Here is a 17,394-nt window from a genome sequence, read left to right as displayed (position 1 = left end):
CCTGTTAATATTAGCTTTTATCTTTAAATCTGAGCACTTTCATAATCACTAACATCCTTCCCAATTCTTTTAATCAGTAGAAATATTCAGGGGTTTTAGGTTTGGGGAATTTTTCAAAGTAGACCAGCTATCCACCTTTTTCCTTAAATATCTGGGTCCAGAGAGGTGAGAAGAGGCATTAAATCTTGTTAGAGTTCTTTCATAGGACTGTTTGGTGATCTGGATTGCAGCAGAAATTTTTTAAAGTTACCTTTGCCTTCCAGGCAGCAGTTTATACAGTAGCTGAGGAAAAGTGAATTTACTGGACTCTTAGTTATCCACTGCATGGCAATTTTTTATTGGATAAAAAAAATCATGTTTAGACTGTCCTACTTCATAGTTTTCTGATTTTTATGGTGTTCCTATTATATTTGCAAAATAAATCTATAAAAATATGCTGTGTTTTCCTTGAAGCTGAGGATTTACTTTTATCACATAATGTTTTATGCCTCACACAGTAGCAAAAGCAGGATGCCACCACATACTCTTGTTAAACAGTTTCAATGCACTTTCCTTCCTTGTCTTTATTATGCTTTATTTCTAGAAACAAAGATGGTAGCCTTTAATTTTAAAATCAAATCTCTAAATTCTAAATAGCTGCATTAAGGTCTTGCACCTGCCTGTCAGCCATTAGGGCAGGGAAGGACAAGGTGGGTGGAGGGTGGCTGGAAGTGCTCAGTTTGGTACTGGGATGGAGCCAGATGGGTCTGGAATCAGGGAATTCAGGGGGTGAGCAGCCTGAGCTCCAGGACTGATCCCTGTCCACTAGATGCCACTATTACTGCTCCTAAACGGGAGCAACCACGGGCCACCGAGGAAAACAACCGGGGACTGCGGGGATAAGCAAAATAAAATGACTAAAAGGTTTTAAAAGTTGTGCAGGGGGGGGTTGCCCCTTGGAAGGCTGCTCTCCCCCTGATTGCAAACAGCAGCTTTCCTGCTCAGCCACTGCAGGATTTGCTGTTGGAAGCTCTGGACTCACGTTTCCAAAACATTGTATGAGAAATGATGCTGTAGAAGCCACTGCTGCTCTATCTGTATTATCTCTACCTTACTTGCAATGTGAATATAAAAGTAGAGATATAAGTTATGAGAAAATCTTTTTTAATAGATGGAATAATAAAAAAATATGTTGTTTGCTGAAGACTTTACTTGTAAATGTTGAATGTGGATTTGTGGACTATATCTTTTGAAATAAGCTTCCTGGCATACAACTTAATGTCCTCTTCAAGGAACAGTAACATTAATTTTTTTTTTTCTTTTTAATTTTTGAAAAGGGATTTTGAAAAGGAACTCTGTACTATGGGAAGCAGCAGGGAGAGAAGAATAAAATACTGTAACAATCTCCTTCATACTTCCTAAACATTTAACATCTGTGACCTTGAAGTTCAGTGTCTTGAGACTTTTGAGATGCAAATATTATGCTTCCCATTGGAAAAGGATTTAATCTCTCCAGTAGGCAATTCAGGCTCTTACTGTGGGTTGTTACACTGACCTTTTTATTAGTCCTGGACCTTACAGCACCTCAAACTACTAGCTAGGGGAGGGAGTGTGAAGTGATGTCCATATTCAGTGAGAAGAAAGGATTCTTTTCTTACAGAAGGTTAAGTTGCTGGAGAATGATGCCCATTGAAAACATAACAGGAGGTTCTCTCGTTAACTGCAAGAGCACAAATGATGCAAGCCAAGGTGGCAGAAGTTGCCATTTGACACACACCACTGGGTCTGTGGGCTTTCTTTTTTACAGGAACAGAGCATAATGACTGCAGTATGGGGCAAAACTTAAATTTTATACAGAGCTTTACTTTAATTTGTTAACAATTGTCACAAGGTAAGTAGTGTGAAGAAGCAGAAGTGTGACTACTGGCGCTGTCTGGAGAGCTGCTCCTTTCTGCTGCTGCAGGAGTTTGGAGAGCAGAAGGACCAGGTGCTTCAAAGCATCTGCTTGAAGGCTCCTTTGCAAAGGTCACTTGTCAGTGCTGTGTGAAAGTTTCACTGCATGCAGATCTAAATAATTAATTACTGCACAGCACAATCTTTTAATTTACATATATCAAGCTTTCAGCTTCCTGCAGACAAACTCCAGTATCTCTATCAGTCTTCACACCTTTGCTCAGTAGCAAAAGACACTCATCAAGAATTTTTTGCTGGTATTATTCAAAACTGAACCATGTCTTGGATACAGCTTAGTTTCAGTCACCAGATTAGCCATACATAGTGGTTCCAGGATGGGATATGTTTCTCTTGCCAAGGACAGCTTTTTTTTACATAATTTTTTTTTATTTCATGAATCAGCTGCCCTATAAACAGTGTTGCCTTCAAGGTGAAGTTTGACATTCAACACAAGATTCCAAAGATTTTTTAGTACCTCTTAAGCTCTTGATGCTCATCTCCTTTACAAAGTGAAGAAACTGGTGCAATCAACTCTTCAAAACTGTTTCAAACTATAGGCTTTTGTGGTCTCCTTTTACATAATTCAGTACCTGGATGTCAATCATGAATGTAACGTGGTACTTCCTCAATAGGTATTGGAGGTCATAGATATGCACTAATTCATGACAAATGGCCAATAATAATGAATAATGATGGGTGCTTTCCATTTCCTTTTAGACCTCTCTCAATGATCAGCCTTCCAGAACCTGTGTTTTGACTTGCTCATGGTTTAATCTCTCAGTTGTGATTTTTTTCACTGGAAGTTGATAAATTCTCAGTGTAAATATGTATACCATGCTCTAGGAAGTTGTCTTTAATAAAAAACATATGACACTATTTGAGAGTTTATTGGGCACTTGAGTTACAGTGAATTTGTGTCCTTTAATCTTAGCATCTAACTCTTCAGTACATAAGTATTTGTCAAAATTCAAAATTTTAAACAAAAGCTTGTAAAATTTTATGTTTGTGTTTCTTCTCAAATATTAAGCCTATCAGCAAAAGAGTCAAATGGATAAAGAAGCATTTCACTGTTTCCTTGGGTGTATGGGTGTATTATTCTTCTGGTTTATTCTCTTATTTGAAAACAAATCTAGCAGCTAAGAGCCAACATGAGCATGCTGCTAATGCAGATTTTTCCTGGTCTAAGTATAACTGTTAAGATATTATTATGGAATTTTCTACTTTTTGCTGACAGCAAGTGATAACACCTTAATAACAAACACGTGTCCCTATTGCTCAGTCTCACCCTTTGCTCACTCTGGGCTGGTGTAAAGTGCAGGCGTCCTTCGCGTGTTACGTTCCCTCTCCTAACACAGCTTCAATGGAAGTTCAGTATGAGCACACTCTCAGCAGCTGTGGTGCTATTAAAACATCACTCACTCTTGGAGTTTTCTCTGCCCTGATACATCTTCTGTAAAATCTGGGAGCTTTTCCACTTTCCTTTCTGCCTTATGCCCAGCTTTGTGCATTCCTCTCGCTGTTTGAGGCCAGCTGGTTGCACAGCAGGCTCCAGAAAGATGCACCATGTACTGACTTTTCTGGAAATCCCACAGTGACTGGGATAGTTCATGGTAGACTAAGCTGGACATTGGTAGACTAAGCTGGACATTTTAAATATTAGCTGTAATTTAATTTAATCTGTTTTTCAACTAAAACGGAGCTTTGTGCTGGATCTAAGCCATTTCTGACCCCACATCTACCATTTAGGTTTCTTGAAAGTAAAAGAGGGGCACTTTTGACAATTTTTCTTGGTAAAATGGCTCTCCCTTGCTTTTTCTTCCCTTGCAATCTATGTCATTGAAAGCAAGTTTAATTAAAAGATACCCTGAAAATTGAATGCCTAACCTCAATTTAATTTTTTAGGTCTTATATCTTGCCACAGAAACCTTATTAATTAAAAAAAAAAAAAATTAAAAAGTCAGAACACACCCAAAACCAAACAAACCAGCCCCAACCAAAAAAAGCCCCGTGCAAACAGAAAAATCTGGGAAAATTCCTACTTTTTTAGAAAAAGCGGCTGAACTATGAAATGTATTATTTGCACGACTCCAGTCCAACTGTAATCCCCGGCACAAAGATCCTCTGTATTTTAGAGCTGGTATTTGCCAACCACTCCTTGGGGCATTCTGCTCTCACTCCTCTCTCCTTGTGCTGCATTTAGCAGAGCCCAGTGCTATTTGTGGTTGCAGCCCCTCCAAAGCTTATTATGCCCATATTTCAAGTACAAAAGCCAATGTAACTTGCAGTTTCTCCCTAAGCAGTCCCAGTGTTTTTGGATAGATTGTATAATGCAGCTCAGGCTCATGTGCTAATTGTTAATTTTAGAATTTAAATGAGTTTTGTTCTATTCAAAGGAAGTAGGCTGAAGGTTTCTGAAAACTCTGAGTTTAGGAAAACGGTTTGGTCTCTTTTAGAGTTTGTGAGTGAATTAGCTTTTGCATCCATGGAGATATCCTTAAATGATACTTAATGCAAAAATCTTTCTTTTTTATGGGATGTGTATGCTTTTCTGGACTCTAAAATAAGATTAGAATTATTTTTAAGGTACATTATCTCTAAAAAATGCGTGGAATATTATTTGTTTATGTAAACATAGATTTTGTAGTAATTGTTTGTAGCCAGTAATGGTGGTATTCCAAAATGCAGTTGGCTGTGTCAGGTTATGTTTCATTTTGAACAATCTTGTTCCTAAACACTGAGATGTTCTTCTGTTCCTTTCTGAATCAAAACCCTATTCCTGCTATCCATCCATTTACAAGTTGACTGATATTTATATGCTTTGCTTATTTTCAACTGCAGCAGGTTTTTAAACAGAGATGAATATTTTAATCTGCTGTTAGGCTGCTTTTCACATTACATGTCAGAAAACCAAACCCTATCTGTCTTTGTGGTTTCCAAATTAAACCTAGTTTCCAATAGAAAAATTAGATTCAGATGTAGGGTTTTAATTTGAATTAACTTAATTTGACAGTTGTAAGTGACAGGAGGATTGGAAAGGAGAAGAAAGAAAAAGTTGGCTAATTTCAATGAGGTATTTGTGTTTAACAGTGAGGGCTAATAATGCCCTTTTAATGCATCCTGGTTTCGTTTATTTTCTTTTATGCCATTATTTGTGTTTAGTGAACAGCTGGGCCAGTAGTTCCCATTTGTAGTCTTTTAACTCTGTAAAGTAGCACAGAAAGTAATGGACATTTGCAAATTAATGCTTGCCCTTATTTTCTGCTCATCTGATGCAGTTCTCCTTTTGGAGCATAGATGTAGTATCAGAGCAGAAGTAATTACTGTGTTAAAACTAGGATTGCAGTAGAATATTTTGCTAATTAAACTTGTTGCATTTAAATTGCTTCCTTTGGATCACTATATAGAAGAGAACTATTTTGAACAATAAATGAAACCACTTTCTTTCTCAGAGACCCAGAATTGCAGATGGTCAGATTGTATGTGAAGCACCTAGACTCTGAATTAGGCTTTTGTATGAAAGGGAGAAAGGTAATTTGAATGTTTGAACTCCCTGTTCCTCCCACACATACACAGGAAGCTTGCCTCAAAATGAACAATTCTCTAAATAAAGACTAATAAGAAGCTAAATTAATTAGAAGGTGTGATTTGAAAAGACATTGATGAGAAGAGTCTGTCATTTCAGACAAATGGAATGGAGCTAAATAAATTAGGCCACATTAATATCTCATTGTTCTGTGAGGAGCTTTCTTTTATTGCATTCATTAGAGGGTACTTCTTGAAATGAGCCTTTACTAGCCATTATGGATTCAGTTCTCATTTACCAATGCCTAACACACAGCGCCCACATTAAAAATGTTTCAGCAAATCCACATAGTTTCTGCAAATTAATATTTATATTTCTGGATGCTGCACTTTTTATCCACATCATAGTAGGCATTGAACATTAAGATTTTCTCTCACTGAATTGTCAGTAAAGAAGTCTTACATCTAAAGATTTGTGAAGCAGAAGTCTGAAAATACTTCATAAAATAAACTGTATGCCTATCTCATACAATAGGATATTCCTCCAACTAATATTCTTTCCAGTATTTATTTATTTTGATAGAAAATATTCTGTCTCATGACTTCAGTGGTCCTTTGATAGCTTTTTAAAGTGTCTTTTAAAAGGTTCCTTCAGTATATAATTAGGAGACATTGGAAATGCGCATCTCATCACGCCCTTCTTCCTCTCAGAAAACCAAATGTGTCTTTTTCCTTTTCTTTTTTCTCTTTCCTGCAGATGGAATATTTGGGAGATGTCAGCAAGTGCCAGTAATAGACATCTATAAATATGACATTTCAGCCCCTGTTCTGCAGCACCTGAGGATCATCCTGGAGCAGCTCTCACACAGAGGTACAGTCAAAACTCTAGAGGGGGTGAGATGCACTGGGACTTACAATTATTCGTGCTCCCTCTGAGGTGATGTCTCCAGAAGTTTTTGAACACATTTGTGTTTCAGCCCTGCTGGTGCAGACTTTATAAAAGTCAAAAGCCTTTGGATTCACTGAGTCTGCCAGGAGGAGCTGGGGAAGCAATTCCAGGAGAGGTGTTTCCTCCCTGTGAAGCACATGTGACTGACACTGCACTGGAAAATGTTAGCATCCATGAATGCTGGTGTCACATGAATAAATCAGCAGGAAAGAAAAAAAAGTTTGCCTTCTGCACCACAGCACATTTCAGGGTCCATGGGAAGAAAACACAAAACTTCTAGTTAGCTGAAAACAGTTCTGAACTTTCTAATAAACTCAGATAAAAAACTGCTCTGATTTCATTACCAGCTGCAGCTGGTCTGTTTCTTTTAATTTTTGTTCACCTTTCCAATGTTAATCTCTCTGCTCTTTCCAAAGCCAGAAAGGATTTTCTAGCTTTTGAATGGCATAACTTGAACTAACAAATCAAAACTTGAGTAAAGTGAAAGCCAGTAAGGTGAACAAACCTTTCAGATACTAATATATGAAATAAACATCTCTTGTAGACAGTCACTGGACCAAGATATTCAAATTGTTCTAAGAGTATTGTTGGAATGTTTAACTTTGCACTTGCATCATCTGTGTGGATGTTTGTACCTAAATATTTTCCAGCTACAATGACAAAATAGTAATATTGCATTAGCATGATGCTAGTTTAATAATGAGAAAGCTTTGGTTTCTTCAGAGTTTGGGACCCTGCTTAGAGACTAGACTTCTAGTTGGGACACTCATTTAGAGCATTTAAAAATTTTCCAGGGATTTATTTGCTGTTCAGCAGCCCATCCAAGTGAGATGAACTCAGCAAAACTTGATTGTAGTAGCTCCTGCCTGATTAACAGTTACATGTGAATAGTACTTGTGGCTCTTTCACTTGTCATTTTCTAAAGGCTAAGTAATGCAAGCAAAGTTATGAAAATACTCTGTTGTCAGGGCAACATTTTATGAGTGAAAAAATCTTGTGTCTGGGCTCTGTTTGAATATGGTGAGGGAGGAGGAGAGGACACATTCATCTCATTAGGTCACCTAAATAAATACCTGAAGTAATGATGCACACATGGACAGGGAGCAGTTATTTACATCACCTGAATATAGGTCAGGTGTCCTATGCAAAGCTTCTCCTATGAGGATGTCAGAGACCTGCAGTTGACTGATGTCCTTGTGAAGGGAACATTCAGAGGGGAATGGGATACCCCAGGCCATCTCAGGATGCTCACCTGCCTCCATCTCCCTCCTCACCATAAGATTTTGATTAGTTAAAAGGAATTGATGTGGCCTCCCCTTCTAAGTGTTCCCCTGATCAATAAACCCACCCTTCCTACGACTTTTGTTATCCACAACCCACCTTCCTGCATTTAACTTTTTTGTTGCAGGACACCACAGTATGCTTCGTTTAAGGAAACTTGCACATTGAAATTTTGGTCTTGTCTCATAGTTTCTTATAGCAAGAAAGTGACAAGGAAAACGCAGATTGAAACCATGGTGGAAATAAAGGACTTTTGCTTTTATCTGCTTTACTAGTTACATTCAGAGATGCATACACCAATGTGTGAATTTGAACTGATACAAAACTTTTGCAAGCTGTTTTTGTGGTCTCTAGGTATCTCAGTGAAGGGAACCTTAAATATATCTATGAAACATAAGAGAATGCTGGAATGCTCTTGCTCAAATCATCGATGGCATAACATAACATTTTCTTTTTCTTTTTACTCTTATTAGCTTGCAAATTTTGTTTAGCAGGGACAGAAATATGGAAGGAATAGAATCAATACTATCAAATTGATGGATTACTGACATAAGATTGCTCAGACAAAACTCTGCTGCTTACTGGTGCTGTCAGATGTAAGACATCCAGCCCTCAGGTGGTGTTTTCTGGCTGTGATGGTCACTCTGACAGTTAATGCTGTTCTCCTGCACTACAGGGTGTACAAAATGGGATAAGCATTTCTGCAGTAAAGCTAGACAAAACGTTGTCAGGACTGCACTAATATTTCAGGCAACTACCAGAAAGGGCTTAATTTTTTTCAGAGGTCTTGTTTCCTTTATTTGTGTGATTTTCCATTCTTGTCATCTCCAAAAGACTTCTGTCTGGTGGTGCTCACCTTCCCTGGAATGGGTAGGGGACAGCACCTATTCTCTCCTTTCTGTAAACAGCAGGACAGTATTCCCTTGAAAGACTGTACAGTTGGTGTTGTGATTAGTAACAATTTTAGTAATGCCTATGTTGAACCCTTTCTATTTTTATTAGATGTATATACAGTCAAGGATGAAATATTCTGAGGGTAATTAACTTGAGTGGTCTTCTAGGTTCTTATTTATTTAATTTTTTAATGTGACTTAGTTTGTCTATTTAATTTCCTTCCTGATGTATTCTTGCAGAATTACTAAGATCTTCCTTTTTGTCCCCAACCCTGAAAATAGTCTGTTGACATCTATTTCCATAGGATTAAAAAAAAAAAAGCAATAGAAGACCTTGTAAAATGTACATTCTTTTTCATCCTTCTTTGCTGATTGCTTGTAAGTAAGTGGTGCCTATGTTTGAATCATGGCCCAAATGGAAGAGTGTGTGGTGAGATGTATAAAACAAAGGACAATGTGATGTGAATAGCAAATAGAATTTGTGACTCTGCCAACTCAAAATGTTTACTACAATGGGGGAGAATAAGACAGAGGTTTAGATGAGTGACACACCTGATGGTAATCTATTTAATAAAGGACTTTGACTAAAATTGAATTCAGGTTTCATAATAATACAGATTTTATGTCTTCTTTACACATTGAGTCTATCTTTGTCTATACTATTGACTGGGTAGATTGATGATAGAAATGAATGCCTTGGAATATTAGACAGTTCCCTACAAAGAAATGATCTGTTAGCATTCAAATACCCTTGCTCCTGTCATTTTCACTCACACTGTCCTTGAGTCCTTCAAACCCTCATGAAGATTTTCTGAAGGTTCAGTGTTTATAAATGGATCTGTCTATATGGGAAAAACCCTTCTCACTGTTGCTGAAACATGACAAATCACTTTCTGGAGCTGATGGTACTTTATATATTATAATCCACAAAAATTTATGAGGAATTGAAACATATTTCATTATCTGATAAACAGGACAGTCAAAAGGATGCCATGTAGATGGGTCTGAATCATTTGAAAATGGAAGTGAAGGAAGTATCAGTGTAGAGGGGTGAATGAGTAGTGCCTGAAGGAAAGACAACCCTGTGGTTGGTCTTCTGCATCCTCTTGTCCAACTTGGAAGAAAATATTTTATGGAGTAGGCAAGAATGATAAATCATGTGTGCATTTCCTTGTTTAAGCTAAAATGCAGAAAATAATTTTTCCTCTTTTTTTTACCTATTAATTTTTTTTTGTTTTCTTCTTGTCCCCACAGTAGTGACATTTATATTGTAAAGGCAAAGTATTCACTAAAATAAAATTCTCAACAAGGTTGTGGAAACAGTTCCACATTGATTATTGACCCGTAAATCAGAATCATGAAAAAATGAGATAGGAGAGCTAAGGATGGGACATCATAACTCAAACATGAAGCATGAACAGTTCTTGATATACCACCATTAGCAATAACAAATGAGAACAGTAGTATTTTTCAACTTGCACGCTCTAACAGGCATTTAAAGTGTGTTTCATGGGATTAGAAACAGTACCAGGGGTTAGCAATAGCACCATGATAACGTGGTACCAACTCTGGGAGTGCGAGCTGCCACAGCAATGGGCATTCCCTGGGGAGGAGCTCAGAGGTGGAGGCTGAAGGACACAATTCCTTAAAAACACCAGGACAAGAGCATTTGCTCAGGGTCACAACAAGTGCCCAGCTGGCTTGGGATTCTGCCTCTGAGAGAGGGCACTGCACCTTTAGGGGAAACAATGGAATAAGATTCCAAGCCCAGAGAAGTGTTTTGCACCTTTGTACCTTCTCAGCACCGTGTCCATGGTGTCTCCTGAGCTGGAAGTTGTGGTTTTGTGTTCACTCCCTGCTCTGTGGACTCTGTTTCTAGCACAGCTTGACAGGTTGCTGAGTATTGGAAACAAAGTGTGTTAGACTAATAATCAGTATTTCAGCTTCTGTTTTCTTTTTTACTCAAAATGTAATTGAATTACCTCTATTTTCACTTTTCTGCAGCAAATGTGTAGAGTGACTGAAAAACAGATCAGTTATGCATATTCTTTTTTTATTTTTATGTAAGCTGGATAATTCCTAAATAATTCCTCAGTATGCTTTCTGCCACTTAATTTTTGCAATAACACCTCGTTCAAAATGATAGCTTAAAAGAAAGCAGTTTATTTCACTCTGTTATGAAGAAAGTCCTGCTTAAGATATTCAGATATCAACAGTATATTAAGAGAACCAAAAAGAGTAGGATGTGCTTTTAAATTCATGTAGCTTGAGTGAGCAAGAAATTCTGGAGAGATTCGTGGACTGTGGAAATAGGCAATGTATTACACACTATTGAAAAAAATAGTGTTTTTCCCTCTTGTTTGCTTTCTTTGCAATGCAGGAAGCTCTTGACAGGGAGAAAAAATTATCTGTCTTAAATTAATTCTAACCAGTTAAGTGTAAGGTGATTAATATAACTTTGCTAGAAATAATTTTATATTCTTACAGCAACTTTGTTTAAAAAATTGAAATGATTTACAATCGGTTAGCTGGAAAATTGAAATGGATGTGACCTGTCACATATAGCTGGTGAATTACAAAAGGGTTGCTAAATATTTTTTTCACTCAGGACTATTTTTCAAGAAAAAGTATGATTTTTTACTCCAAGAAAGGTAAGAGTTGAAAGCAAGTCTTCATAAGCTCAGTTTTGAAATAAACTTAAAAGGAATGGTGCAGCTCTTGCACATATTTGTGAGGTGATTATCACATCATTATGGAGGAATACAGAAACCTGAAACCCTGAGAGGTAGGAGAAAGCAGGCTTTTCTTTAAATTGAAATATTGATATAAATGAAGGCAAACTCTGCTTTGGCAGAGAGCAGTGTGTTTACATCTAATTTCCTGGGCATCAGCCTGCTCCAGACATCTGTCTACAGAGCAAATTCTTCTCCTAGATGGCTGCTGAAGCCAGGAATTGAAGCATAACTCCCATGATGAGCTACACCAGAGGAACTCAGCTGGGACTGGACATATTTACCTTCTCCTGGTAGCACTGTCACACTGCCTTCACTTTTTGGCTCAATGGACAAAAACCTGCTGAAAAGGTTGCAAAAAATTCCTGCCTTTTGTTAAGTGCTGAAGCACCGCTGATATTTTTCAGTCTTCAAAGACATAAATGGAAGTTCAGAAAAGAATGAGTTTCAGAAAAAGCAAAAAGATTTATTTACAGAGCAGCAGATCCTGTTTTGGACACCCATGTGTTACACAGCACAGAATCAAACAAAACAGATTTTATTTTTTTTTCTCTTTCGTTCTTTGTATGGCTGCTCTGCTTACCAGACATAATCTGACATGGCACTGACTTGTCAGATACCATATAATATAATTGTGAAAAATGATCATTTCAGGAAATTGGTATTTATGAAGAATGCATTGGAATTATGAAAATGATTATAGGAGTGAAACAGATTCCATGTATCCTGGGAAAGATATTAAAAACTACAGAGGAAAGCTTTTTGCAATGTACATAGTGTTTTATCTGCATCCACAACACCGTTGTGTAAAGCTTTTTGATTTTGCATAATTTTATTTTTTTGGAAGACATATATGTCATTGTGATAGCAACACATTCTCTTGTTTAAATAGAATGACCAATCAGAGCTTTTACTTGTGCTTTTGATAAACAAATACATTAACTAAATGTTTGGTACAAAGGAGAAAAGGTCTGCATGCCTTCCTTGTGTCATGTTTACACCAACTAGCAGTGACAATTACATCAAATTCTTTGTGGCCAGGTAATTTCTTCCAAAGGAAATTTAGAAGTTAGTGATAATATAATGCAAATATCTAAGGATGCTGATCAATTTCCCCCTTGCTTATTTTGTTCAGAAGATCTGTGTGGCACCTCATGGATTTTAACCTTTGCATTAATGTTTTGTCTTTTCCATGTCTGTGCTGGCTCTTTTGCAATTTGTTCTTTTTGTGATCTTTGAAAACTGAGGACTGACTTTGTTTCTTCTTCCAGTGGAAAAAGCTGCAGATGCCTCTTCTTTTTCTTTTTGGGCTTTCCTGAGCAAGCTGAGCAGGCATCCTCTGGATGGTTCTCAGCCCTGGATTGAGCAGCAGCTCAGCTGCTGAAAGTCTTTGTATTTGGGATATTCATGAATATGTTCCCCTGTTAATAATGTCCTAGGGAATTCTGAATTTCATTCTTACTCTTAGATAATTTTAAAAAATTAACCCTTTCCACAGGACCATTGGGTTTGAAGTGATATAGGTGTATAATATGTTTTTAAAACACACTTAAAAATGCATCAATCAAATTGCAGTTCATTTTCAGTACTTCCCACACTTGGAATGTCAGCAAGTCTCAATTCAAGCATGAGATTACTTCTTTAGGTGCTATATTCTCTAATAACACCACTTTTGGAAACTATGAATAACAATATAGCATATCCAAACTACTTATGCCATTTTCTACCATTAATCTGTAATTATAGCCTATTTACATATTCAAAATAGGACTTTTTCACTATTTTTTTATCATTTCACTACCAGTGCTTTTTTTTCTTGTTTATTACTAGGGAATATTTTCCTTTTCTATTTCTATATTCATTGCATATTCTAATCTGCAGTTCTAATCTCTCTCTACATGGCCTCATATTCTTTTAAGATGTCAGCTCTTAATGACAGTATTTGACATATTTTTTTAGTTTTCTAATAGGTTCTCTAAATTCTGAAACTTTTAGGCTTATTTATCAAAATCATTATTTAATTTATTAATACAAAACTTCAGTGGGTAGGTTTTGTCCCTCACACAACCGTGGTAAGATTGAGGCTTTCCTTTGTTTTAGTAACAAATGAAAATTACCACAAAAGTTCTTTTTTCCCCTTCTCTGTAGAAAAAGTAGATATATATACTTATAAAATATATATACATATAAAATACGTTGGTGGCTTTTTATTTTCCACTTAAGGTGTTTTCATTCTTTACCTCATGGCTGTGGCAGAGTGCTTCTGACAAACACAGCAGTCTCCTGAACAGGCTGAGTAATGTTAAATTTCTTTTTAAATTCTACATTTTCTTTTTCTCATGCTGATTCTTCGCATGTACTCACTGCATTTCAGGCTTCCTCCTCTGTTGTGCTTTGCCTACACATGGATAGACAAAGCAGTTGATGAGAATAATATTGTAGTATCCCTCCAGTATTCCATTGCTCAGTTTTTCATTTAAGCTTCTCCCAGCCTTAAAATGGCAAAAAAGGAGTTTCCCCCCATTTTTAGTCTTTTTCCTATTGTTGTCTGGTTTCTAATTAAACATTGCATGGATCTGCACTACATATTTTGCTAAATAATTTCCAGTCTTTTAGGAAGACATTGAATGTTCTTCCTGCTTGACTTAGCATATGTCATGCATATATTAAACTACATTTTGTTCTTTGCCCCACTTTGAGGTTTGTGAGGTTTCCCTCACATGCTGTATTTTCACATTTCTTTAACATGGTAAGATAATTGATTTTCTTTTCCTTATTTTATCTGTGAGCTACTCAACAATGCAAAACCTCTGACTGGGAGAGAAAGTGTAAGGCTCCTGAGTCTGTGATGTTTCAGAAACTTAACTTTTTTGTTCCTTTTATTTTTATGTGGCTCTTTTGAAGAGCTAAAATTCCTGCCTGAGCATCCTCTAGTTCTTTGATACATTCCTAGAAAGCTGTGTTGAGTCTTTAGATGTCCCTTCATCCCTTCTTCAGTAGAGAGAGTAATGAAATGAAAAGACTTCAGCATTCCAGCTCAGCTTTTTCTAATTGCTGATGAGTTTCATTCAAGTCTTTCCAGGTAAATTCTAACAGAACTATGTTCACTTCTGATAATTTTATAGTTACTCACTATTTTATAGACACTCCTTACAGTGCTAAACATTGAGCTTTTCATTGATTTTATAGTTATTAAGTTTTAGCAGGCATCCAGCTCATAGTCATATTCAAGATGTTTGAAGGATTTAATACCAGCCAATACTGCAAAATAGTGTAAAACCTAATTCAAAATTCTACATGGTCAAAAGGTCATTTTGTTCACTCACATACCTTTTGTCTCTATAACTCTCCATCATAAAGGTCTGTTCTCTGTGAAATTCCAAGCTTCCCATTTGATCTGCAGTGTAAAAGGCAAGTTCTAAAGATTTAGACAATTGCTCTTTAAATGATAATATTTAGAGTCTTCAAATGTGTTTGATACTCATCACCCATAAATTTCTAACCTGATATATTTATCAGCATTTCAGAAAAAGCTCTCTATTTGTCCTAACTGTAATGAGTATCATCATGCACTGGAAGTATTTGGTAAGGTCAGTTCTATGTGAGTAAGGCCAGGCTGCTTTTTTCTAGAAAAGAAATAGAGATAAAAACTATTTAAGTCAAAAATCATTCACCTTAATGCTCCATTAAATATTTATTGGTAGTAAATACTTTTACAGAAGTTAGAAATTAATTTCAAACAATTTCTAAATAGAAGAAGGGTTAAACTCTCCACCTAATTAAACCATAATAAATAAATCAATCAGCCCTACATAGGAAGGAAAATACATTATTTTATGTTTTGGGTTAGGATGGCTCTGACATCATCAACAATCTTAATTGAAAACTGCAAGACTGGGCATTAACATTTTTGCATATATGTGGGAGAGACAATGATCCAATATTCTTCCCTTTTCTTCCATCAAAATGAACTTTGTTCTGACATTGCCTGCAGGCTTGAGCAGAGGGCAGTCAATGCTCAGGAATCAAGACACTAAATTTAAGTTTAAAATTAAAATGTTCATTTACATGGAAAACTTCTAAGTACCCATCTTATTAACCTGTGAGGTAATTCCAACAGTCAATAAATGAAAATGGAATGTGGTCCTCAGTTGTAGTTACTTAAACTGAGAGAATTTTCTTTTAGCTAAGAATAACCTTAGAAAGAGTGGATACCAAATTTGATTCAGAAATGAGAAAAATACTCTTGAACCCATCTTGTAACTCTGCTTTTTCTCCCTTGTGGGCAGTGCAAAACCTGTCTCCTTTTAAATTTTAATTAAAACTTAGATTAGTTATGATCATCTAATCTTTCCTTTGCTCTGCAGTGTCTGATCACTGTGTATAAGTATCCAAAGTTTAATCTGCTTCTGGTCCTCCCAGATTTGGCAGTCTAATTAAGTGCTCAACTTTAGCACTTAGTATATAAACAATCCCACTTCATGTTTTGATAAGATTTTAGATGAAATTGGTCACTTACCTGTTCTGCTGAAATATTCCTGAATAATTTTTTTGTTTCTTCTTTACTACTGCATTCATCTCCTTTAGGAACCAACAGATTTCCTTCCTGCATTATGCTAAAAATCTATTTGAAGGCTCAGCCTACCATTGACAGTAAAGCATTACTGGCATTGTTCTGGGGGGGTCTTAAAGACATTCCTTCAGTGTGAAAATTAATATATAAAAATATGTCAACATACAAACATTGGTTCTAAGGCTCATAGTTCATTATAAAATCCACTCTCTTTTTCTCACCAGGTTGTGGTGACTGAAGGAGGTGTGCAGATATCTTTGTTCTTCCTTGCACATGACTTTGCCCTTCTCTTTGCTGGCCTCATCTTTACTTTTCCTCTGCAACCCTTCACCTCATTCCAGATTCCTTGTGACTAATTGTTTTCCTCTGAACTTTGGGAAGACATGACATTCTTGTCTTGTTCTTAGGCCAGCAGCTAAGTGACACAGAAAGCTGTAGCACAACAGTTCAGGAGGTAGATCTTGTTCCTTATGGCAGCTTGCTCAGTGTGTGGACAGGTGATGCACATTCTGCTAGCTGCAGCTGATGTTAAATGGATGGAGATGTTATTTCAATTGCTCTTAGCAGCTCTGTTGAAAGCTGGCTTACATTTGCCCCATGGGGGCCAGCTTGACTCAATATAAACAGCTAAGGGGGTGTAAAGTTACAAAAGTGTTAATCTTCCACCTCTTCACTTCCCATCCCACTCCTCCCATCACACCCCATTCCATTTTCCCTGGCACATCCCACCCCATTCTTAGTGACAGTGACTTTCAAGGTGGTTTTGGAAGCATTTTGCCAATGACCCTGCAGCTGCTGAGCCCACACTGTGAGCTCCCATGGGGTGAACAGCCCCAGCTCACACACAGAGGCTTCTGCAGCCTCTCTCTCCTGGGCTCTTTATAAACAGTAGAGAAACAAGCACTTCTAGGGTGCCTAAAAGGGAGTAAATTCAGAAAATTGTAGGATGAAGTGAATCATATCTTTGATTTCACTGATGATATTGTTTAGCTGTCCATTGACTGGGGAGTCCCTGGCTGATTGCCTCTGTCTTTCATTTATTCACCTAAATTTGGTCCTTTGTGTCTCACTGAGTGCAGTATTTAAGTTCAGCTGTATTCCAGGCCCTGTGGAGAGTTGTTTAGAGGAATTCCCTTGTACTCTAAGGGTAAGGGGCTTCTGGGTACAGCTTCAGTAGTCCTATTCAGGCTGAACAGAACCTGAGAAACAATTTCAAATTCCCAGCACCAGGGTCACTGAAAAAGAAAAAAATCAACAACTTTGCTGCAGTTTGCTCTGGCCCTTGCTCTCACAACATTTTAATTATTTTTCTGGAATCGTCTGGGCACTCATCAGTTATCCATGTAGCAGCATAAACTAATCAGAACTCAAATTCTGACCTTTGTTGAATAGCAGGGGCTCAGGCAATTTCTAATCTTGCTGTGTTATTTTGGCATGAACTTCTTTGTTCAATTTATGCTAGAATAGATCCTGGTTTTTTCTAGAACTTCAGTTGGACAGATCATGGTACAG

At 37.0% G+C, this 17,394-nt stretch overlaps 1 protein-coding gene across 1 annotated transcript in view; it reads left to right on the top strand.

The window, feature by feature from the left end:
• PTPRN2 (protein tyrosine phosphatase receptor type N2) overlaps positions 1 to 17,394 on the top strand; it is a 635,649-nt gene that overhangs the window by 154,945 nt on the left and 463,310 nt on the right. The window contains exon 3 of the mRNA XM_077191900.1: positions 6,212 to 6,325. Within this exon, the coding sequence (XP_077048015.1) occupies positions 6,212 to 6,325 (114 nt within the window). The remainder of the gene's footprint in view (positions 1 to 6,211; positions 6,326 to 17,394) is intronic.

The sequence above is a fragment of the Agelaius phoeniceus genome, chromosome 1, assembly GCF_051311805.1.
Source record: "Agelaius phoeniceus isolate bAgePho1 chromosome 1, bAgePho1.hap1, whole genome shotgun sequence".
In the NCBI taxonomy this organism is placed as follows: Eukaryota; Metazoa; Chordata; class Aves; order Passeriformes; family Icteridae; genus Agelaius; species Agelaius phoeniceus.
The sequence above is the reverse complement of the archived record's forward strand: the minus strand, read 5'-3'. Positions and strand labels throughout refer to the sequence as shown.